This window comes from Larus michahellis, chromosome 4, assembly GCF_964199755.1.
Source record: "Larus michahellis chromosome 4, bLarMic1.1, whole genome shotgun sequence".
Taxonomy (NCBI): Eukaryota; Metazoa; Chordata; class Aves; order Charadriiformes; family Laridae; genus Larus; species Larus michahellis.
This window is the reverse complement of record NC_133899.1, coordinates 71,671,361-71,696,046: the sequence shown is the minus strand read 5'-3', so window position 1 is coordinate 71,696,046 and position 24,686 is coordinate 71,671,361. Positions and strand designations below refer to the sequence as shown.

General features: G+C 36.0%; 1 protein-coding gene across 4 annotated transcripts in view; it reads left to right on the top strand.

The window, feature by feature from the left end:
• The window catches only part of EML5 (EMAP like 5), a 113,157-nt gene that overhangs the window by 32,074 nt on the left and 56,397 nt on the right, over positions 1-24,686 (top strand). For all 4 annotated transcript variants that reach the window (XM_074585464.1, XM_074585463.1, XM_074585467.1 and 1 more), the window contains exons 6-14: positions 4,533-4,668; positions 7,422-7,623; positions 8,723-8,860; positions 9,595-9,851; positions 12,582-12,794; positions 13,429-13,596; positions 15,402-15,508; positions 15,893-16,011; positions 23,354-23,540. In XM_074585464.1, coding sequence (XP_074441565.1) covers positions 4,533-4,668; positions 7,422-7,623; positions 8,723-8,860; positions 9,595-9,851; positions 12,582-12,794; positions 13,429-13,596; positions 15,402-15,508; positions 15,893-16,011; positions 23,354-23,540 — 1,527 coding nt within the window. The remainder of the gene's footprint in view (positions 1-4,532; positions 4,669-7,421; positions 7,624-8,722; positions 8,861-9,594; positions 9,852-12,581; positions 12,795-13,428; positions 13,597-15,401; positions 15,509-15,892; positions 16,012-23,353; positions 23,541-24,686) is intronic.

Here is a 24,686-nt window from a genome sequence, read left to right as displayed (position 1 = left end):
AGAATTAGTTGGAAGAGGAGTGGAGAGTTCACTTAATATAGAAGTTGGAATGAAAAGATGGAAACAAGCAGGGGTCAAGAGTAAAGGCACAGAGTTCATGCGCAGGGAACAGCAGATGGCAATGGGAAACCCAGATTCTAGGTTTGCTAAATAATACTACTAATAATGGAAGTTTTAATAGGGAGAAAGGAAACAGAGCAACACGAAAGCGTATGTTAAGTTCATTGGCGCTGGTAGTACTTCAGGAGGTTATTTGTAGAAAGTGCATCTGATTCTGGAAAGTTAATATATACCTTGATTAAAAAACAACAACTTCTATAAGATGTCTCATTTTTGTACCAGTGCAAAGAACAGACTATAGATTCTTGTATTTATTTCATCATCTTCCATGTTTTAAATTCAAGGTGGTCCATGACTATGAAGATGTATATACAAGATGTTACTCAGGTACTAAAACAAAATAGTATGCTTATTTAAAAGCACCATATGTTTTAAAGATTCTTGGGTGCTATGCTGTTGCCTTGCCTAGTAAATGCACATAAGATGCTTCCTCAGCAGCTGAATAATTTATTTTGAGATAGTCTTTCAGAGGTACACACTGAAGTTGTGTGGATTGATGTCAGAAACTGAGGTTAAATAACAGGCTTGAGGTTAAATAACAGGCACGCTGTTAAAACTATTGCACGCCTATGTCAGTTGGCTGAATACTAATTAAATATAGATGGAAACAATATCATGAACTTAAATGAATGGTTTTAAGCTGGTGTCATATACCAACACATTAAGTTGTGCAGTATTTTTCTCCTACTGCTTAGACCAGTCATGGATTTGGAAGGTAACCGTCCGCTTATTTCAGACGATGAGAGGTGTATAGGTAACAATTTTATTATTTTTTTTAATAGTGATATGTCCGTTTTTTGACTGTTTTATGGGTGATTTGCTAGATAGGAAGTTTAAATTTCACAGTAGTGGCTCTCCACTGTAAATTTACTGACATCAACCTTAAATGGTTGCAGTCCATTTCCTTTCTGTGCAGTATAAATCAGGAGAGGCAATATCTTAGCGTAAGTGCCCAACATATGTGTTGCTTTACATGTTAGCCTCTATGTCCTGAATTGTATCTAGGAGTAAAAAGGAGGCACTGGAATTCTTGTTGAACTGGTATAATGTCTCTGTTCTCCATATTGCTCAGTAGTAGCCAGTTGCTTCTGAAGTTTCCGTATGATCTTTCAAGCTTGGTCCTAATTATAGCTAACTGCAGTCATGTGTTTTAGGAATTGCATAGTCAGAGTTAGTGTGGTGGATTTTGTATAAACAACTGCATTTAGATAAATTAGCACTTGATTTTTGTCCATTAGGGGCAAGATAGGTCCAGCAGCAACAGAAAACCTCAGACTAGTTCACTACTGGAAGCTTCTTATATACAAGCAGTAGCAAAGTATTCATGCAATAGAGACCATCTTTGTCAAGTTCTTTTTGTACTTCAGCTTTCAACTATCATTTCTGGTAGATCTGAGCTTTTATTTCTTTGTTTATTCTCATTCAACTCTTCTTTCGAATTTGGGGGAACACAGATGTGATATCAGCTGGTTGTATTGGAAAAAGCAGGAAGTACTCTGCATTCTGAGAAACCTGCTGATCAGCTTGAGATGTTATTTCCACAATTTTCCCGTTCATTAGGAAGTGTAATGAAAAATTTGTTACAGAAGCACGCAGTCTGTTTGTCAAACGTTGTAACTTTTAAGATGGAAGACTTTGATCTACACCTTTTATTTTGATTCAGGAGCACAATCAATCTTTGTCGTTCACATTATTCAATGGGATCAAACAAAGTCAATGCAATTGTTTGCCTCTCATTACTGCTAGAAGGTTATTGACCACCAAGAATCAAATTATGTTAATGCCAATTTCAGGCTGAAGGATTAAGAGAAATAAATAAATAATAATAATAAAAAAAGCAGATCCAAAGTTGTTTTGCATTAACAATCTTGACAGTTTCTAAAAGGAAATACTTAGCAGAAGAATTATGATTGGCCAAGCTACCAGAGTAAAGAATCTGTCTTTTCCCCATTAAGTGTGCGCCTAACAATCAAATGAAGAGTAGCTAAACTCGGCTGCTTCCATTAGGTACTTACAGTTCCCATTAATAAGGGACCTTTTTTCTAGTTTTCGTCTAATTCTTCTATTCCAGTGGCACATAGACTGAAACAAGAATGTCCTGTTGCATTTCAAGAGATTGAGCAAGCACATCTGCCAAATCTCCTTGGCAACCAGTATGTCCTTTTCAAGATAAGGATATTCTGTGAAATGGAAAACAGATTAATCCTGGATCCACTTGATCTTATCTTCATAACATTCAGCCAGCTTCCCACATCTCCAAATGTCTGATTCTTTTTTTACTACTGACTAATTAAATCATGGATTTTTGGAAGGACTTTATTAGAGAAAAGAGAATAATTGTGTTATGAAGGTTGCATTCCAAATAGAGCTTTAAAAGATGTAAATATGCCAGAACTTGGGCAGAATTCACTATGTGGTACAAAATGAGCCAAAATTCCTCTAGCCTTTTATTTGCTCAATGGCACTAAAAGGTTAATGCATTAAAACAGACAGACAGATGCACAGACACAGAGAAACAAATACAGTTTGGGTTTTATTTTCAAAAATCTCTAGGCTCCTAAAGAAACAGAAAGAGGATTTTCAGGACGTTAGAGATAATGGGAGTTAGCCTTCTAATCTGCTTATGACTTAAAAATTCCACTCCATTTCTATTTGGGCATGTACTACTGAAAATATGGCTTGTCTTAAAAGTATCTATCCTGAGGATGGACATGACGCATCAAAAGATTTGAGTTCTGTCATCCTAATCTTTCAATTTTGATTTCCATTTGACATTCTAGTAATAATATGCTTTTTTGGTGAAAACTGAGATTTTTTTTTTTTCAACTTGAAAAATTATATCCTTATTACCTGACGCTAGAGAAGCAAACACAGTCCATATTTCATTATGATCAGACCATTATGATATTTTCCTTAGTTATAATTTAAGAATTAAAAACAGCTTGGTAGGAGAGAATAGTCATGAGTACCTTTTTGAATTTTCAGAAGCCACCACACCGGATGCTAACTTGTTCTGTAAGTTTTATTTTCCCCCAAAAGCCCATCTCTCCTTTGCAAATTGCTTTCGCTTTTGGGGTTAATGTGCTTCCTTAGTGTAAAATCCAGACCCCCAACCAAAGAAACTATTGGAACTTTACATTTACTTATTTACAAAACTGAAATTTCAGAATAATAGTATAGAAGATCTATGGCGGTTATTGGCTTTCTGCCTTCTTTTGGACAGATTTTTCCCTTCCCTCATTTTTAATGCTCTCCTGCTTTCTTTTTTTATATTTTTTTTATAGTTGAATATTAAATATTTTCAATATATATAGAACAATTTTTTTTAACTTCTCATAGACTTACTAGCCAAAGATTCAGTAGCTTTGCTTACTGCAATGTGTGAAGTACTTCTGAAAATAAGAAGAGTTATCAGTGAGTTGTGTGAGTACTTAAAAAAAAAAAAAAAAAGTCCGTATGCTATTTAGATAATGTATCATGTTTGCATCGAGTATAGTGGCTATGTGGATACATTGTATTTATTTTAATAATAGATTGTTATCCTGAAGAAAACATGCATCAAGTGAGTTAAAGAAAATGTGTTGGGTTTTGTTTTCACAGAATCACAGAATGGTTTGGGTTGGAAGGGACCTTAAAGGTCACCCAGTTCCAACCCCCTGCCCTGGGCAGGGACACCTCCCACTAGACCAGGCTGCTCAAAGCCCCATCCAGCCTGGCCTTGAACACTTCCAGGGGTGGGGCATCCACAATCTCCCTGGGCAACCTGTTCCACCGCCTCACCACCCTCACAGTAAAGAATTTCTTCCTGATGTCCACTGATGTCCTGATGTGTTTTCTGATGTCCACCTTTAAAATAAGAGCTTATGTTATGCATTTAAAAATGGTGTAAAGTGATCACTGTTTTTCTTATGTTTTGCATCTAAACAAATTTTAGATCAATCTTTCTTGGCTTAAAATGTAAAAATAAAAATAAAAATCCCAGATGTTTTTTGCCTGGAAGCTGAGTAATAGCAACAAAGGCCCTGAACTATGCTTCGTGGAGATCAGTGGACATCTTCCTGCTGACATTTGTGAGAGCTGGACCAGGCCCCAAGGCAAGAGGATATGACACTCAACTCTTTCTAGGGATAAGAAGCAGCATCACTGCGATCATCATCATCACCAGGATGAAAGCAGTATTGCAGAAATTCTCTCATCTTACTGTTTGTCACTGACTGTGAATTCTGCTCGTTTTGTTTCCATTTCTGGCTCTTTCGTATTTAAAGCTTTTATTAGTTGCGTATTTTTATGCTATTTTCAACAGCGTAACAGGTAGGAAGACAGTTGATACCAGCATGGACAAGAGGTCCGTTTTCCATATTGGTGCCTCTAAACTGTGTGTATTGTTAAAATTAACTTTCTTCTCTCTTTAGGCAGGAATTTTCAGCATGAATGCATGCGAAGAGGGGTTTGCCACTGGTGGCAGGGATGGCTGCGTTCGCTTGTGGGACTTAAATTTTAAACCAATTACTGTGATTGATCTCAGGGAAACAGACCAGGGATATAAAGGTAAAAAGTTTGTCACTTTTGATAGACCAATAAGGTAGGAAATATACCAGTGTTTTGAACAAGAAAAGATATCAAAAGACCAAAAAGGTTGTTTCATATATGTTACTGTGTACTATTTGCTAGAGGAGAAATTTGATCATGCCCACTAGTATGAAGGTCACGTAGTCCATCAAAGTTACTGTAAAGCATACTAGGAAGTTGTAGATGCAGAGATTTAATAAAATGCCCATCTTTTCTATAGCACAGCAGTTTTTAACAGGGAACAGTAATGCTTTAAGAGAACTTAGTGAGATCTATAACGTAGAACAGCCACGTACAGAAACTGCATTTGCTAGATATTCAAATTTTCATAAAAAACACTTGGAAGCAATCTACAGTTTCATAGTATTTAGAATGTTGCTTACGTATACCTATGACTTCAGTTACAATTTGTCATGCCAAAATTTTACATCTAGCAGTCTATAGCATGTTTTTCAATGTTCTAATTGCTGTAGTGATTCAGGAAAAGCATACAACGTATACTGAAGCACTAATGTCAGTTATAATTTTGCTTTTTGGTTGGCATTTGGTTTTCTTTGCCCCCACTCTGTTATTATCTAATATATTGCCAAGAATTTGACAATGTGGTAGAATGTCTGATGGCACTCAGATATTCAGACCAATAAATAACTGATTACAAGTTAAATCTTTGTATGCTGTAATTGACTTGGCATTCCCACCAAGATTGTGAAATACTGCAACAAGATGGAATATGTTTCATTTTAAATACCCTGCCGTATACTGACTCTGTTTAAAATCTAAATATACTCAGCTGCTGTTTGTCAGCTCTGTTGCATGTAGTTGAAAGCTGTGGCTCATTCTTTCAAACTTGTTCTCCACTCCGGATTGTCTCCTTTTCTTTCAGTGGAACAGACTCTTGCCATGAACTCTTTCAGTTCTTGATCACTTACGTGAACTCCATCCTCATCTTTTTGACTTGTCAAATGCCCGTGACAGAGCTAATAGCTTTTTAAATATCCTGTCCTTAATAAATTCAGTTTTTTCCCTTCAGTCTTTTTTTCTTATTGTATCCTTTTGAGAATTGCCTTTATGACCTGTCCTTCTGCTTGTTTTTTTAATTGCATTTTGTGCTGCTGCTATACCTCACCTTTTGGTAATTTTATCTGTGAACACGAAGTCAAGTTCTGTATCCCTGTGAACGGCTCGCAGAGCAATTAATTGACTCTAGATATATCTCCAAGTAGTCAAATTGTTTTTCAAAATATCTCCCTCTACCGTAATAAGTTCCGAATTATTAAGACAGGTGTCTTAATCGTCCTTCGTCAAAGATTCTCATTGTTTGTTTCTTTATTTTTTTAATGACTGTGGACAATACAGCCATGTAATGTCCAGATTGTAGTGAATGGTAAGGTGGTTACATTCACCAGTGCAGCACAATAGGAACAAATCTGTAAAGCAAAACAGTTTGTGTGGAGTGTTAGAGTAGCACAATATATATGCACTTTGAGGGGTGTTTGAGAGGCATTAGCTCTACTCTGCCTCAGTGAACATTGTATTGCAGTTGGAGTGCACTGAGTGGATCTTTCAGTTCTGTTTCATATGGAGGGAGTCTTGTTTGCACATTTGAAAGCTATCTTGTACTGCAGAGCATGGTAAGTAGACATGATCAGGAGCTTCGCTTTGAAAGCCAGTTTTGTCAGAATTAAAACATCAGTGCGGATGCACCAGACTGGCCTGCTAACCCACCCATTCACTGTTTCTGAGTCTTGCAGTTTTCTTTCCAATGTAAATTAATTAACATAAGGCTCTTTTTTCCCCTCTACGTTGTTAAAAATATTTTCAGAAGCACATCAACTCATACCATTACAATATTCCTTTCTCTCATTTTTGTCTCACATGTTAATCCAGAGTAGTTTTTCAAAGATCGTTCTTCACCTACTCTCCACAATCAGTGTTTAGGCAAATTGAATTAAGTTAGGCATTGCTACCTTCTGGTTATCTATACCTGAAATTGGCAAAATTGAGTTGGACTATCACCCTTTTTTTCAAAGGTGCATATTCCTAAAATTGGGCACCTATGACTGGGTTCTCGGTGTACAGCTGTCCTAACTTGCATTTTGTTATTCCCAACCTTATTTACAAACAAGTGCAGCCTGTGAGTGCTCGCCTCTGCTGCAAGCCTGGAAGCTTACTGTTAAGGGGGAAAAATAATTCCAGATACTATGAAGATGTTACAGAGATTTGCTTTAGGGGGAGCATCTCAGAAATAAGCCGGGGAGAACTGGGCTCTTTGATTGTCTTACATATAATGCATGTTCTGCTGATGCTTCTGTCACATATAATTTAGGTTCATCTAGCTAGTACTAAGGTCCATGGTTTGATTAAAAACTGTAATTTAGATTGTCTTCTACCTTAGTTGAAATGGAAATATTCTAAATGTGTTATTTTAGATACAAACATCAGTATTATCTTTCTCTGCTAGAGATCTTGTAATACAAGAATTGACTACATGTCCTTTATTAAAATAAGGCTCATGTTTTATTTCAGAATTTTTGTAATACTAAGATGGAAAACTTAATGTTCCAAGGGCAGTATGTGTTATATGGAATAGATAAAAGGAGTAAATACAGGAATAAGAGAAGGTATATGGATACTTCTTGATGTTTTCTTGCTCTTACGTTTTGTCACATGCTATGTTACCTTTGTTTCACAAATTCTGTGGTTGTATCTCTAAGTAACAATCTCTTCTACAGGTCTGTCTGTAAGAAGCGTTTGCTGGAGAGGAGACCATATACTCGTCGGGACACAAGATAGTGAAATTTTTGAAATTGTGGTGCATGAGCGTAATAAGCCTTTCCTGATAATGCAGGGGCACTGTGAAGGAGAGCTGTGGGCTTTGGCTGTCCATCCTACAAAACCGCTAGCAATGACTGGAAGTGATGATCGATCAGTCAGGTTAAATCTTGGTTGTTTAACTGCATACAGTTTTATACAAACAGCTCATTTGGTAGATAACCTAATTGAAATGTATGCATTTTAAAGGTATTAAAACATGGCATTGAAGTGCTTCTGAACCAGTTAAGTTATGCATGAAATTATTGCTCTATAGTAATAAAATATAGTGGAAATGTATATTTCACAAAAATGAAATGTACATAATTTGAACAAATTTCATTTAACCTAACATAAAACACTCATACACAAGTATCCTGTAATGTTTCTTTTTCAGGAGTTACATAAGGCATTCACAGGATACAATGAAAAAATTTGTAATAAAAACTTACGATTTTTCCTCGTACCATATTCACTTTTTCACATGCTGAGAATTAACATTTAGTTTGGAAGTTTCATGAAACTTAATGCACGCATATTAAACAGAATCTATATTCTGAGAAAACGCAGTAAATTACTTCCTTTTACAAGTTTATCTTTTTTTTTGTGAAAAACACATTTTCTCTTCTTTCTAAGTAATTAAATGCATTGGCATTTTTGTTAAATACCTTAAGTGTAACGTGGTTAAGCAAAACAGTAGTTGAATTATGATTATTGAAATGGTGTTCTAGAATTCCAGATGCATCTTGTAAATGATAGATCTTGTAATGTGTCCTGTAGTAAAACCTTACATGTTATAATATCTAGTTGCATGTAAGGAGTTATGACTAATGACTCGTTAATAAGAAAGGATATATTTACTGGGCAAAGTCTTTAACTGTTCTTTAATGTTCTTGGCTAAAATGAGTAAGAAAATAGTGGAATTTTCACAGAGTGGTTTAAAAGTATGGTCATATGTTGTCATTCATTTTATATTCAGAAAGTCAAATAAAATTAATCTGCGTCTGCATTTTCTCATTAGGAATTTTCTTGCTGTTTTAGATATAAGAATATTCTTTGCTGTATGCAAAATTCAGACTTTTGTCCTAGATTTTCCATGTGGAAAATTATTTTAAAATAGGACACTACCACATCCAGCATTATGCAGAAACTACGGGCTTTGTGCTATCTATGACACAGCTACAAACCGCTCCTTACATTTGTAATTGTTACTTTATTTTAGAATTTGGAGTTTAATAGACCATGCTCTGATTGCCCGGTGCAATATGGAGGAACCCATTCGCTGTGCTGCGGTTAGTACCGATGGAATTCATCTTGCTCTTGGAATGAAGGATGGCTCTTTCACTGTGCTTCGAGTTAGGTATGTTACAAAAATTAAAAAGAAATACTTCATTAACTCTTTCAAGCATATTATACAATTGCTTTTATAAATTGTTGTATATTGACACTGTAGTGATCATACATGAGGAGACACATGGATTTCTGTTTTAAATTACTGATCTTTTTAAAATATGTGTGCTACATGTGTTCATGTTGTTCCATAATAACATATTTGAAAAAGTATATTGGTCTATTTGCAGAGCGTTCTAGGAATTGTTTTACTTTAGGTTTTAGCTTTATTAATTGTTCTTGAATTATTAAGAAACAAGTTTTCATTGCTTCCTAAATTGTTTCCATGTGTTGGAATGCTGCTGTGAGCACGTCACGCATGCAAAACCAGTGCTCCTTGTGGCCGTGATCCCACAGTTTTAAAAGGAAAATGAGATCTGTGTCTCATGTCAGTGAAGTTTTCTTCCCTGAGTGAATAAAGATATGGTAATCTACCCGATTAATTTTTTTTGTGGACCCAACTTGAACATTCCTTTTGTTTGCTTTCCCTCAGCCCAGTGCAGCACCTTTTTCTGTCACTATTCCCTTCTCTTTTTTTTTGCCATGGAGCCCTACGCAAGTCTTAAACATAGCAGTGTTGTGTTTGCACATAGGATATAAAGTCCACTTCATCATTTCACAGTTTTGTCCATTTTTTAAAGCTGGGAACTTGACAGTATGATAAGGCTCTTCTATACTTATGACATGCTTTCTTTCATACTACAGAGATATGACTGAGGTTGTTCATATCAAAGACAGGAAAGAAGCTATTCATGAACTGAAATATTCACCAGATGGGAATTTCCTAGCTGTTGGTTCCAATGACAGCTCTGTGGATATATATGGTGTTGTTCAGCGATACAAGAAAGTTGGGGAATGTATTGGATCTTTGAGTTTCATCACCCATATGGATTGGTCTTCGGACAGTAAATACTTACAGACCAATGATGGCAACGGGAAGAGACTTTTTTACAGGATGCCAAGTAAGATTCTGAGTTGCCTGTATGAGATTTGTTACTTAATACAGAAAGAATGTATAGTAGTTCCATAAAAACAGCCAAATATAGATCCTGGTTCAAAGCACTGGGTTATAGAGATATTTTTTTTCTAAGTTTCTATAAATATTTGCTATATTTGAGTAAGTATAGCATTTTCTGGCAAAGCTACTTAAATATTTTTATCCTTATATGTTTACTTTTCTTTATAGTGCATCTTTTCATGGTAGAGATGCTGGCTTATAATTTATTTCTCAAAAATAAATCTTTGCTCCCACTTTTTTAGACAAAGAATAATACTGCATTCAAATTCAGTTTTGCAACAGCTTAATAGCTTTGTATTTATTGAGCTTAGGTATTAAATAGATTATCATTTGCTTGCACCGTATGGTTTTTAAAATGTGTGGAAAAATCAATATGTTGCATCTCGGAAGAGTCATCTGGCTTTCTAGAACTGTGTTTGCAGCAGAACTGAGGAATTTAACTTAAAAGAGCTTTTACAGGGAGAAATATCTGCAGATAGAAAAAATCAGGATGCAAATGAATTTGGAAGTCTAATAGCATTAGGTAACTGTAGAGAAAATAAGAGTACCTGATATAAGGATGCCAGAATGTTAGGAATTACTCACTGGAAACAAAAGAAATATTTAAGCTGCATTACATACATGATTCTATCATGCAACCTTCAAAATGAATAAAAATGCCACCATGAAATTTAGCAGGGTAGTCTGCTGATAACACAAGTTCGTATGTGTCTTTCCTCTTTTATGATAGGGGACTATTAAAGAAAATTAGTATATTACGTAATATTCAAATATAGTTTTCTGATTCAAAGTTTGTGACAACCCTGTAATTGTAAATATTTTTCAAGACAACACTGTCTTGAAAACTTGGCTCAACTGTCCCATAATCTTGAAACATTTTTCGCCATGACAATTCCCTCTGCAGAGGACATATGTACATATTACATGTATCTTAAAGCTTCGCATTTAAGTAGTCCTGATTACAGTATGTCAAGGGCAGTGTTTGTCACAAGGTTTCACTTGTTTCTTCTGTGTGTATGCACTCTTTACATAATATCATTCTATATTTTTCCTGCTCATTGTATTTGTAATAAGTATTTATTTATTATCATCACCACTTAGTATATTGTCCTTTAATTTCTTATATAATATTTATGCTTTGCACTGTAGATTATTCATAGTTCCATGGAGCTTTTTGTGACTCTCTTTGCTGAAGCATCTAATTCATTTGATGTTTCTGGTTTTGTGCACTGAATGAGACAGAAGATATGTGAGAAAAGATAGTAAGTGAGAATTTAATTAGGCTGTAACAAATACATACACAGAGGATGAGCAATTCTGAATTACATAGGCGGCTTTCAGCCTGGAGTTCTTTGATATATTAGAATGTGAGATAGTGGAAGCTTGTTTATGAAAAAAGTTTAGCAGTCAGTGAAGTTAGAGGAATCTCCTAAATATTTTAAAATAATGATGGGCGTCATACAACACTTGAAATTCCACTATAAATGAGTAAGGAACTTACAGTTGCCTAATACAAGATCTGTAAGACTTAGTCATGGATATAACCAGTACTAGTAGTCATCGTTTACACGGATTAGTGATTGAAAGAGATTACAAGGTAAACCTTGTCAAAGGGTGTAGTTATTTCATCAGAGCTGAAGGATCTTCAGACAGGGCACCCGAGTTCCTTTCCAGTTTTTGGAGGAGTATATAATAGTTAAACCCTCGAGCGTGAATTGTTAGGTTTTTTGTGGTTTGTGTTGGTTTGTTGTTTTGTTTTACATTTTCCTTTTTAATTTAATTGCCATTTTGTTTTGTCTTTTCTCTATGGCTGTTCTTTCCTCTGTTTATTCCAGTCCACTTGCGTTCTCCCTTGCCCTAACCCTCTGTTGAAAACTTACCTCCTTACAATACCTGAGGCTGCTCCCCTACATTCCATCCCATCCTCTCCCACTAGTCAGAATCCTATTAAAAATAAGAAAACAGGAAAAAAACCAGCCCAGATGCCCTCAGTTTTGTTACCACTGAAGACTGAGGGGTGAATTATTGGCAGTGTCCTGCTCAGGTTCTGCCGTTGTGCGATGAATCTGACTCACAACTTTTACATTCGCTTGCATTGTTCTTTTGTTGCTCCTGCACTTTGCTTCTGGTCATTCCTCAAGACACAGTATTTATTAAATGGGCCTTTGGTCTGACTCAGTTCTTAAGCTCCTACATGCAACTTTGTGGGATTGGAACAGTCTTATTACAGATAGAGCTGATGTGAAATAATGTAACAAGGATCTAAGCGTAAAATTGGTATTTTCAGTAATTTACAGTGGCTAGATCTAAACGCGTTCTTCAGTTTTTGCTCTAAATAATCCAGGTTTCTAGAATAGTTCAGCAACAACTTTATCTTAGAGTGGCTACATGTATTTTTGATAAACATATAAAAATAACACAGCCTCAAACAGGTATCAAGAAATAATAGAAACTGTAAAGTACCAAAGCTATGCTCTTTTAAGTAGTCTTGAGAAGCCTTACTACTGATACTGTTGGTCATAATAGAGAATATTAGATCAGGACAGTTTTGGAAGATAGTTTTTAATTCTGTCTCACTTGGATTTGATTCTGGAAAATTTTAAAAAAGTTTACATTCTTTAAAATTGCTTAAGTGAATATTGGAAAAATAGCTCTTTAATATTTTTTTTTTTAGGTGGAAAAGAAGTAACAAACAAGGAAGAATTAAAAGGCATTCAGTGGGCCTCATGGACCTGTGTTTCTGGCCTTGAAGTTAATGGGATCTGGCCCAAATATTCAGATATAAATGATATAAATTCTGTGGATGCAAATTTTATTGGGCAAGTTATGGTTACAGCTGATGATTATGGAATAGTAAAGCTCTTTCGATACCCATGTCTAAGAAAAGGTAGTACCTTTAAGTTCTTCAGTTAATTCTAAGTTAATTATAAACATACATTTTTGAATTTTGGTTATTCAAGAAAAAGGTTTTAGAAAACTGGGTTTTTGAAAATTATATCAATGGCCAATATTTATTCTTAGAAGTTTAGTTTGAGCTCAAAGCTCATAAACAATAATAGGCTGGTGTATTGACAACTGTAATAGTAACAGTATTTTATTTGCATTTTGAATAGGACAGCCAGAAGTTTTACATATATTTTATTTTTAAAAATAGTTTAGTTTTGGTTTGGTTTTTGGCGAAATTTTGGTTTGCAAAGATAAAACAAAGCAAACGCAATAAAATTTAAAAAAAATATTCCTTTAGTACACCTCATACAGCACTATCATACGTCTTCTCTCTTTGTGTTGACTTGTTAAAGATGATATACCCTGGAATCCAAATTTAACAATTTGTCTTAAAGACAGATTAAAATTCGGGAATACTGCATGAGATTGCCGCTGTTAATTAAAATATCACTAGTAATTGGAATATCTTAATTAAACTATTACTTTTTGTATGTGTTCCTTGATATGTTTTCCTGAGGTGCTTCAGAAACTTTTTTTTCCACATATATTGAAAGAGATTTTTATTCTTGTTCTAGGAGCAAAGTTTAAAAAATATCTTGGTCATTCTGCTCACGTGACAAATGTCAGATGGTCGCACGATCACCAGTGGGTTGTTTCCATTGGAGGAGCTGATCATTCAGTCTTTCAGTGGAAATTTGTCCCTGACCGCAAGTTGAAGGATTCTCTTCACATAGCACCTCAAGGTAAGTAACTTATAACTCCCTCCAAGGTGGGAGGAGGGGAGGCTAAAAGAGAAGTAAAATTCTTTGGTGCAAATATAGAAATAAATAGTCTGCACAAAATTGTTGTTTTTTATACCTTTGCAGCTGCCTGAAGTAGCTGGTGGTGTTGCCTATTACTTGCCTGTATCCTGTATGCTCAGTCTAGCAAGATTGTGAAAAAAATTCACTGCTCTGTTCCCTGTGTAAAGGGAAAATTTAAAAGTTTGTATTATAGATATGAATTTATGAATTCTGTACATATATCCTTTACTGAATTGACAACAAATGGGTGCCCAGATGTCAGTAGAAAAAAAAGATGCATATACTCATTTGATTAAAATGTTTGAAGTACTTAGATGATAATTTAAGTATTGTAATTGATTTTTTTTTTTTTAAGCAAACTATAGGTGTTTAATATTTGGAAAAAAATGTAGATCATGTTTCCACCAGTGACTGATACAGCAATTATTCCCCAAATCAAACAATTAACTGAGTGCCTCACTTGGAAATTCCTAAAGGAATTTAGAGAGTCCTTTAGGGAAATAAGTATAGAGTTACAATTAAAAAGGCTGTTTTATCCTTTAATTGCTAAGATTAGATGAAGATCTGTCAGTGTGGACCCAGCTAATAGATAAATGAATGCTGATTCAGTGCTGGTCTTGTCAGTGCCAAATGCAGAAAGAAGCAATAGGTACCTTCATCTCCTTGATGGAGCCTCCAAAAATCCTTTAACTGGTTTGATCCTTTCATGGTATGAATTAATTTTCAACTAATTATTTCCCATGTCCCAAATTTCTCATTAGCTACTCGTTCCCAAGATAAAATTTTAGGTGTTGTTTAGATTCCTTGTTCCTGGATATATAACCTTACTTCTGGCTATCTGACAGTATGTGCAACATACATCTGTTTTGTTACACTATTGATAATTGTCCTGTTAATGACTTTTCTAACTCTGTAATTGGCAGCAATATTATTTTTTCCGTAGATCACTGATAAAAATGTTAAGTATTATAGCTCCAAAGATTGCTCTTTATTGCATATTTCTAGAAACATTTCTTACTGAGTGGTGATTCTCTCTTTGCAATTACATTTTGAGATCTTTTAAAATCCATTTGTTTTCTAGACTAGTTTTTTTGTCTGGTTTCTTAATCAAAAAATGTGCAATGTTCAATCAAAGGGTGCAGAAAGTTCCAAATATATTATCATTTATCATCCAGGACGTTCTTTTCAGTTTCTGTTGGAATGAAACTCTGTACTGCAACATTATTTGGCTTTCCCCAGGTGATGTAAAACAGAAACATTAAATGACTACTGTTTTTCTCCACAGTAACTAAAAATTTTACCACTTCCTTCCCATATATGATTTTTTTTTTCCTTCCTGATCTAGATAGAGAATTGCAACTTACATGAATGGCTCATCTAACCTTAAGTTTCTCTTTGGAGCTCTTTACTTCTGTTGTTAGTTTTCTGCAAGTCTTAGTTTCTGCTTTATACTCATTACTTCATTCTCTTCTTTCTCCCTTTCCTCCTAACATTAATGTTGAAGAAATAATTTTAAAAATGAAAACTAACTCGCTCCCCAAACCACATAAAAGCAATGATCATACTTAAAAGTTGGCTTATTTCTACTTTATCAGCAGAAGTGATCCTGTCAGTTATGAGCAGTTTATGTTGTAGTTAATATGAGCATTGGTTGTCAAATGGGAAACATTAAGCAGTTCCTTTAAACATTTTCTGATTTATAACTGAGGTTGCTTCATTTTCTGTTTCTTTTTTTTTGGTGGCAGAGAGTCTGGTTGATTCCAATAGTGATGAATCAGATTCAGATCAGTCTGACGTTCCAGAGCTGGACTCTGAAATTGAACAAGAGACACAGATCACCTATCGTCGACAGGTAAAGATTTTAGTTTTAATGGCAGTTGGAATGTTCCGTAGGTTTTAATTTGGTCTTTTATGAAGACCTGTTGAAATTTGAGAACTGGGGAGACTGAGAGCTGAGCAGGAACTGGCCAAAACCTTTAGAATTTTTATTATCTGATGCTTTCAAAATATTAAGCTACAACAGAGGAAAAAAAAAGTGATTGCGTATATTCGTAGTGTGTTCTACTAGAGTTTTGGTTGTAAGTTAAAATCAGTTGCACTATACAATAGCCATCTACAGTTATTAGAGATTTTTTTTCAGTTATATCAGTGTAACATTTTTGTGGGTGATGACTGTGGCTGAATTCTCAGAAACATACTTTCCTTATGAATCTCTTAAGTGTGCTCTTTCTTAAAGGTTTACAAAGAAGATCTACCTCAGCTTAAAGAGCAATGCAAAGAAAAAAGAAAAAGTGCAGCTTCTAAGAGACGAGAGCGAGCTCCAGGAAACAGTATAAGATTACATTTTGTTCATGGGTATGAAAAGCAGTATTCTTTAAAATATATAAGCAGACTGTTTGTGTTTTGTAGACTGGTGTTTATAATTTCATAACCTGATGAAGGACTTCTAGGTCAGTTGCTCTGTGATTTATTGTTTTTATTTATTTCTGTAAAAATAAATTTACACTAGAAAGTTTGATGCCGAGCTAGACTAATTCTGAACATGAATTCTGAAGTGAATTTGCACTGAAACTTTAGCTAATATTTATTATTTGAATACAGGTGACTAAATATAGTATTTGGCTGTCACCTATATTTTTCTGTATCTGGAAAGTAATAGCTCTCCTTGGTGTATTATTTTGGAAGCTACGACAGAAACTTGGTGTAGTTGAAGATGACTGGGTTCTGTACTAAGTGGTGTTTCTATCAGTGTTTTATTAAATTAAAAAAAAAGTATAAACTGTTTGTACCTAATCTGAAACAACTTGTACATTCCTCGTGTTAGTTTAGGGATGAAATAGAATTCTTAGTAGGTCCTATAAGTGTGTCAAATTCAGTTTAATTCTGGTTTTGGTGATAATTTGAGTAACAAAATGACTTTCAGATGCATCCTTGAAATCTTATGATTTCTTCTTTGGGATTGGTAGTCTTGTATAACTTTTCATAAGTGAAGACTTTTTCATCAGGACAAAGATGTGGTGGTTTAAAGCCAACTGGCAGTAGATGTTACTACATTAGAATAATGATCAGAAATATAAATTCCCTTGATACAAAGCAAAACCAAAGTGTTTATTAAATTGAGGCACTGGAAATCAGGCAGTATTGTGTTTCCCTTTCAAAAGATACCTCTTTGCAGGGATACAACTTCTTTTTGGAGGTAACTAAATGCACAGTGAAGTTAGTGATACTGTCTAGCTTTATAATGACACTTAAACAATTTTAGAAGGGCTCCACATGGAATGTGTAATAAATTAATTGTCTAAGACTAGTTAATCACTCAACTCAGCAATTTTGTCTGTAGAAGACATGGAGTCTAAGGAATAGCTTTGGAAGTAATGGCAACTGGGAAGCTTGGTACAAAGCTGTGTTTTTTATTTCTGTTTTTGATGCTCCAGAATTCTCAGTTGAAGATTTTTATATTTGTTTAGAAAATGCATTAAGGTGGGTAGCTGTATGTAGTCTTTAAAATTTGGTCTGAGAATCAAACCAAATGATCCTGAAGAAGATGTAGCACAAGCAAGGGCCCTGGATCTTTGGGATTATTGTTATTTCCTTCACAACAGAAGTGAAGCTTGACCAGAATATCCAGGAATGACCAGAAGTAGAATATCCAGTTGAGTTCTGTCTGGTTACCCAATGGGCATCAAGGAAACTAATGAAGAATCCATGCTGAACAACAGATTTTTCTCAGTGTCCAGGCTGTTAACTTTAAAGTGACCCACATCCAAGTGAGTAATAGGCATATTCTCTGATTCAGGAAGTCTGCTTTGCTTCATCTTTCTTTAGCTGCAATGGAAATGTCTTGGATGTTCCTTGAAAGTATAAAAAGTGGTGCTTTTTCAGCTAGGGGATAAGAAGCTCTTTTTCCTTTCTTTGTTTTTCAGCACATTGGTTTTGTGTTTTGAATTTGTCAACTGCCTTGAAAGATGAGCTTTTAAAAATCTCTTTATATCCTGTAAGAAATCTTTTAAACCTCTGTTTACTTCCTCTTTTGGAAGGGGATAAAAGCAATAATGCTGAGTATGTGAGCCAGCCACTGACTAATACGGAGGAGAAAGCAACTTCTATTAACAGGTTAATCTTTAAGTGCATCTTTCTCTGAGAAATCTGATGCAATTGTCATCAGAAGCATGTTATAAAATTGGTGTACTAGTTTGGCCTGTTTTTGACTATTCCTGTATTTTCTTTCTGCCATGTCTTTGACAGTGGTGGTGGTTCAGAAGCATAAAAAGAATACATCTTTTGGGACATTCAGAGGAACCACTTTCTCAGACTCAGTGCTTATAATACTCTCTTTTTGCTGGCAGGGAATAGGGATGCAAATCTAATACTTATGTCTTGCATTCTCTCAAAGCTATGCTGCCAATCTCACAAGAATGATATATATATATTTTAATATTCAGGGGATTTAAGCAAAATCTGGTTTGAGTTTCAGGATATTTATTGAACTGACCTTATCATAAGATGAAATTTGGTAATGGTTTCAAGATGAGATGGGATTTCTCATGTTCTTAAATGAGTCTTATGACACCTTGCATGGATTTCTATCAGAGGGCTACGAATACCTACAAATAACACCTGAAGGGAGTAGGCTGTGAGTGGATCCTGTTGAGAAAACACTGTTGCCATGTGAAATTATTTGGGTTTTTTTGTTTTTAATTATCTCTTCGTTTGTGCTGTATAGGCTCTGACCTTCACCATGTTTATTTTGACATTTAGTTCTTCTGGAGATTTTTGGGGAGGGTTGCACTACCTTCAGAAATGTCCCATATATACTTTGAAAAGTAACATTCAAATTTTGAAACACTTAAAGCATCAGACAAACTATGGACGTTGACTCTTTTCCCAGAGAGGGCACTACTTGTGAAGTTCCCCTTAGTTTGCTGTAGATGTGTAACTTGCAACTGTGGGTAGGATCCAGCTTCAGGTTAAAGAATTTTCAATTGTGTGCCTAAAAGTAGGTGGGTTTATGTGTGTATCTGAACTTCTGTCACAGTCAGTGGCGATCCAGTCAGTGGAGCATAAAGAGTGATTTGGCTCAAGTAAAACTAAGTGCTGACTAGTCGGTCAGCTGAGTAGCCCTGCAGGTTCCATTGGCTGTATTGACTGGAACGCTTTTGGTTAAAACGTAGGTGTTAATATATCTAACACAGATGTGAACACCTATCTTAGCTATGTTTGCCTTAATCTCAAAGTGAATCCAGTCCCTGCTCTTCATGATCTTGGTAACGGCAAAGTTGTTTTCCTACATAGCATTGAGGTAGCAGTCTTTTCTTCTGAAACTTACTGTTGTATTAACTTGAATCAGTCCTGGATTGATGGTTTGATTAGCTGTTGCTGAAGAACACTTGAAAACATCAACTACTGCAGAAAGCTTGGGGAAGAGTGGCTAGAGAACTGCCTGGCAGAAAGGACCTGGGGGTGTTGGTTGACAGGTGGCTGAATATGAGCCAGCAGTGTGCCCAGGTGGCCAAGGCAGCCAACAGCATCCTGGCTTGTATCAGGAACAGTGTGGCCAGCAGGACTAGGAAAGTGATCATCCCCCTGTACTTGGCACTGGTGAGGCCCCACCTCGAGTACTGTGTCCAGTTTTGGGCCCCTCGCTACAAGAAAGACGTTGAGGTGCTGGAGTGGGCCCAGAGAAGGGCAATGAAGCTGTTGAGGGGTGTGGAGCACAAGTCTTATGAGAAGTAGCTGAGGGAACTGGGTTTGTTTAGCCTGGAGAAAAGGAGGCTGAGGGGAGACCTTATCGCTCTGTACAACTACCTGAAAGGAGGCTGTAGCCAGGTGGGGGTTGGTCTCTTCTCCCAAGTAACAGGCGATAGGACAAGAGGAAACAGCCTCAGGTTGTGCCAGGGGAGGTTTAGACTGGGTATTAGGAAAGAATTTCTTCACTGAAAGGGGTTTATTAAGCATTGGAACAGACTGCCCAGGGAAGTGGTTGAGTCACTATACCTGGAGGTATGTAAAGACGGTAGACATAGTGCTTAGAGATACGGTTTAGTGGTGATTTTTGTCAGTATTAGGTTGATGGTTGGACTAGATGATCTGAAAGATCCCTTCCAACCATGATTCTGTGATTATTGTGTCTTATTATATATTATCCAGTAACTGTGTTGCAGAGCTTGCTTTCAGTATTACTTAGTTTCTAGTTGCTAATCAAGATACCTCGTAAATTATTTCTGTGGTTTGTTTTCTGCATGCAAAGAAATTGTTTCTCTTTGTGCTTTTTCTGACATTAGCTAATAATCTCAGTTCTAAATTGGTTTAGTAATATGGAGATGTAAGTATTTTGGAACTGTGTAGCACATTCTGAGGGAATAATTTTCTACAGTGAAACATACTACTTTTCATCTCTGCTTGGACTGTCTAAACCCATCTGGTGAAAAGTACCAATAGTCAGGGAGTTAGTAGCCCAGCATGTGAGAAAGACCAGATGTGTTTAACCGGGTTACAAGCTGTCTTTGCTTGGTATTTCGGCAAAATATGTTTTATTTTAATTGTAAGCAATTGATTGTACACCTATTTAATTTCTTTTTATAACTGGAGGTAGTGAACTAAAATCCAAGCTTCTGATCATAAAAAGTTATAAATATGAGTAATATGAATTATTTTCCTGCATCCTAGATAAATTTTGGGGGTTTTGGGTAGTCCTGTGCTATATGGCATTAATGTACTCACTGTACTTAGTTTAGGGTATATAGGCAATTGTTATGACAAGAGCTGGGAAAATTCTGAGTTTCTGGATTGCAGGTAGAAGGATCTGTCTTAATGCTTTTTACTTTTGTAAGTGAACTGCCAAGCTTGTAAGAAATTGCTCAATGTCCAGTATTTCTAAAGCATTATTTCTTTCAGCATACATATTTCTGTAGCTGTTTTTTGAAATATTCTCATTTAAGGTGCATATTCAGCATTTATTTATTTATTTATTATTCTGCACTTGTAAAGGAAATCTAGTATTTTTAAAAGAGCACAGTGCAGAGCGAAGCACAGGAAAATGATGTCTGAGCAACGATGGGTCTAGATGTCATCTTTGGCACTGTGCCTGCCTTTATAAACCCTGCTTCTCAATGACTGTTGTCACATCCTTGAACTGTTGGTTTTGCATACTGTGATAGGTTATTTTTGTTTTCTTTTTTCATAGTATTTTGTAGATGATTACATGTTATGTCCCTGTAAAAACTAGTGGCCGAACATCAAGGAAGGGTGCAGGCAGGCAGGATGGGCAGGCAGCACTTTGGGTGGGGCAGAAATCAGCTTCAAAACATCTGCATGTGTTGCCGCTGGGGGAGGTTGTTAGTGAAGGGTATGGATGGAGGGAGAGCAAGGCATGACTGAAGAGTCTGCACCTGAATTGTGAGTCTCCACTGTTGGTCACTTTGAGAAGGGCAGGGAGCAGACATATAGCTGAGCCCCACACTTAATGGAAAGAAAGACTTTGAAACGACAGTAACTCAGCAGCCACTGAAAAGTTGCTGGGCTGGGACCAAACCTGAAGTTAAGAACCTGCCTCTTGAGTACCAATCTAAACAGTGGGTTGGAGGGAGACTTATTTAAAAGCTTTTGTTCCTGTGCTATCATAGTTTTTGCTGGTTTAGGAAGTTCGCTTTGCTTGTTCACAGTCTAATGAGACACAGCTTTGGACTTCACAGTATCACAGATAACGCAAAACTGGGATGAGTGGCTGGTACACCAGATGGCTGTGCTGCCATCCAGAGGGACCTGGACAGGTTGGAGAACTGGGCAGGGAGAGATCTCATGAACTTCAGAAAGGGGAAATGCAGCATTCTGCATCTGGGGAGGAGTGGACCTGAACCATCTGCTGATCCATTTGAAAACTTCGTGAGATGAATTTAGCAATTTTTCTCTAATCACTTGTGATCTGCCATAAGTACCATTGCATGTAGCGTGGGTAAGCCAACAAAAATACAGCGTGTCCAAACCTGCTCCAGGTACATGCTGTGGTTTTACTAGTAATTCAAACGTCTAGTATTTGTGAACGTGGATCCATGGTTGAGTACTCATTCATTCACTATTCATTCAGAATAGTATCCATTAAGCTAAAGTTGGTCAACTGCTTTAAAGATTTGTTACTTGACCAGTACACGGTTGCACCATGTGTGCAAGAAAAGCTGTATATAATTTTATGAAAGACTTTTCTATCTGGATAGCATAATTCCTGTGTCATTTAAACCTTTGAAGTGTCTCATACACAGTAATTGTCTTAATGCTACCCATTCATTTTGTGTAAGACACTTATTGGTATGCATACAGATGCATCTTTGTCTTTCTTATGCGATAATTTAAAGAGCTGCATTGCTGCAAAAAGATCCTGCATTTGTTTTCTTCTTAAAAATAATGTAATTTTTTTCTCATGATACATGCTTTTAATTAAGTAAAGAAATTAGTATCTTGAGATGTATACCATAAACATTAGAGATTTCTGTTAGTTTGCAGTTGCTGATGGTGAAAGTTTAGTTATTTTGTTTGCCAAGAATGACTTGCTGATCATCTTCAGGGCTTTTTTTCAACTAGTTCAATTAGAAGTTGGGTGCAAAAATGCTTAAGTAGAGCCTTATGATCCCTAAATAAAGAACATTCGTGGCCAATTCAAACACATTCAAGTGTTATTCCCGTTCTGTAAATTTAACTATCTGTTTAGAGATGTAATCAGATTTTGCCTGCATCTTTGTAAAAATAATTAAAAAGCTGATTTAGTGAATATCTGTAAGAACAGAAGGAACAGAAAGAGGTTTGCTGGAGAATTAACAGCATAGACACAGGATGTGTCAGGAGTATATGGAGTATTGTTTATATCGGAAGAAAAGAAGGAATGAATTTCAGTAACGCATTTTTAAATATTATCTCCATTGACTGCCAGGGATAGCGTTATTAAAAACACTAATTTAAAACTTGGTGGTTTGTTTAATGTGTTGTTTTAGGTTTCTGACCCTCTTAAATTACTTGTGGAAGTAGGACCCTAGCCTTTTTGAAAATGCCTCCATTTTTTTTTTTAATAGGGTACTGAATGTTAATCCTCCCACCTAGGAGGAAATGTGTGTACTGTGATAGCGCGTACAGCCCTCAGTTGGGAGTTGGCCTGCTCTTGCCAGTTGCTGTACCAGTACAGAAAGGAGACAGGTTTTCCTTCAAAAAAGAAGGAAGATCTGGAAGAAAATATATGCATTTGTTTTCTGTTAGCAAGTTTCCAGAAACTTTCAGTTTTATGATATCTGTGTTGTCCACATTCTTGTGGAAACTTTAGCTGCCTGATTTTTGAGCAGTAAGAGATAGAAAATGTCTAAAGTATTAGTTTTGTCCATTTCATTTAATTCTGTGTTGCATGCCTCAATTTTCCTATGTGGTTTGGAACAACTACTAGCTATTACTTCCTCTTCTAAACTAGTTGTGGAGAGTTAACTATTAAAGAGCAGTCACTTTCAAACTAATACTAGTAGTACTAATGTCGGAATAGTATATGAAATTAATAAATTGGTGTTTCTTTGGGGAAATATGTTAATAATCTTACAACACCAAAGCAGTAGTTGGTAAGTAACCTGAGTTTTTACATGTGCAAAATGCATCTTGCATAATTCTGTGTCAAAGTTTCTGTATATATGGTTATGACCTTGATGAACAAACTTTTTTCTTTAATCAGTTACAGAGGTTACGACTGTCGAAGCAATTTATTTTACACTCAGACGGGTGAAATTGTATACCATGTTGCAGCAGTGGGAGTGGTGTACAATCGACAGCAGAACACCCAGCGCTTTTATCTAGGTCATGATGATGACATTCTTTGCCTTGCTATTCATCCCTTAAAGGACTACGTGGCAACGGGTCAGGTAGGATGCGCGTTTATCTGCAATAGGAATCTGAAGTTGTTAATACTGAATTTAGGAAAGCGTGGTTTGGAGGAAGGAAGTCTGGTCTACATTTATTCAGGGGAAGGACTGCATTTGTGTTGCAGATGGAATCATGTTAAAAAACTGCAACATAAATGTTTTTTTCAGTTCTTCAAATTAACTCTGATAAGAGTTGTTAGTTGGTAGTTTTTTTGAACTTCATTTTTTATTTAAGAATAGATTCATATTTTCTATTCAGCATTATGTTGCTGCTTCATGATATCAAGTGGAGGAAATGTGCGATTAAAATATATATTTTTTTTTTTTTTAGTATCTTAGTTGTGAAGTTAGTGCCTGTATTTACGATATTTTAAAATACCTTATGCTATCAACAGAAAGATGCACTCCATTATATTATACACATTATATACTGTTGTATGCTACATTACCTGCAGAAATTAGGTAAAGCAGTAATCAAATTCCCCATGCAACACTGGTTCAGATTTTCCCGGTGGTGGACATTACGGAAAGCTTTGCAAACGTCATATATCAAGTTTGTGGCAATACCAGAAATAAATCCTATCTTTCTTGTGTCCTACCCTTGGGCTTAAACACAGGAGAGTGTTCTGGTTTTGCAGCCCTTTTTTGTGTACTGAGGTGCAAAACCTTTGGAATAGCAAATAATCTTGTAAATATTGACTAATAATGTTTGTACGTAGTTGAAAAGAATAATCTATGTTCCATTTCTTACCAAGTTCCAATTACCTGCATTAGTACTGTTCTTGTGGACATTACTTCACAGGTATCAGTGCAGTAGAATCTGACTTGTAGGCATTTGTAGTGACAACAGAAGTCACCTTGATTTCTCAAACATAGGGTAGCTTATGTACCAGCAATAAAAATAACCTTTTATTTTTAGACAAGGAATGATTGATAGAGAATTGATGGAGTAAATATGCCACAGTGCAATCAATGAAGGGCTTCCCACCCCCCTAGCGCCAAGAGGACTCTAGTTATTGTGATTAATGCGCTCAAGTTCTTCGGAGGGGAGAAAGAGACAGCTGGGGAGTGATACTTGTAAAGCAGGAGAAGGAATAATACTGCTAGCCAGACAGAAGGAGTACTAGGAAAATGTTATCACTGTGA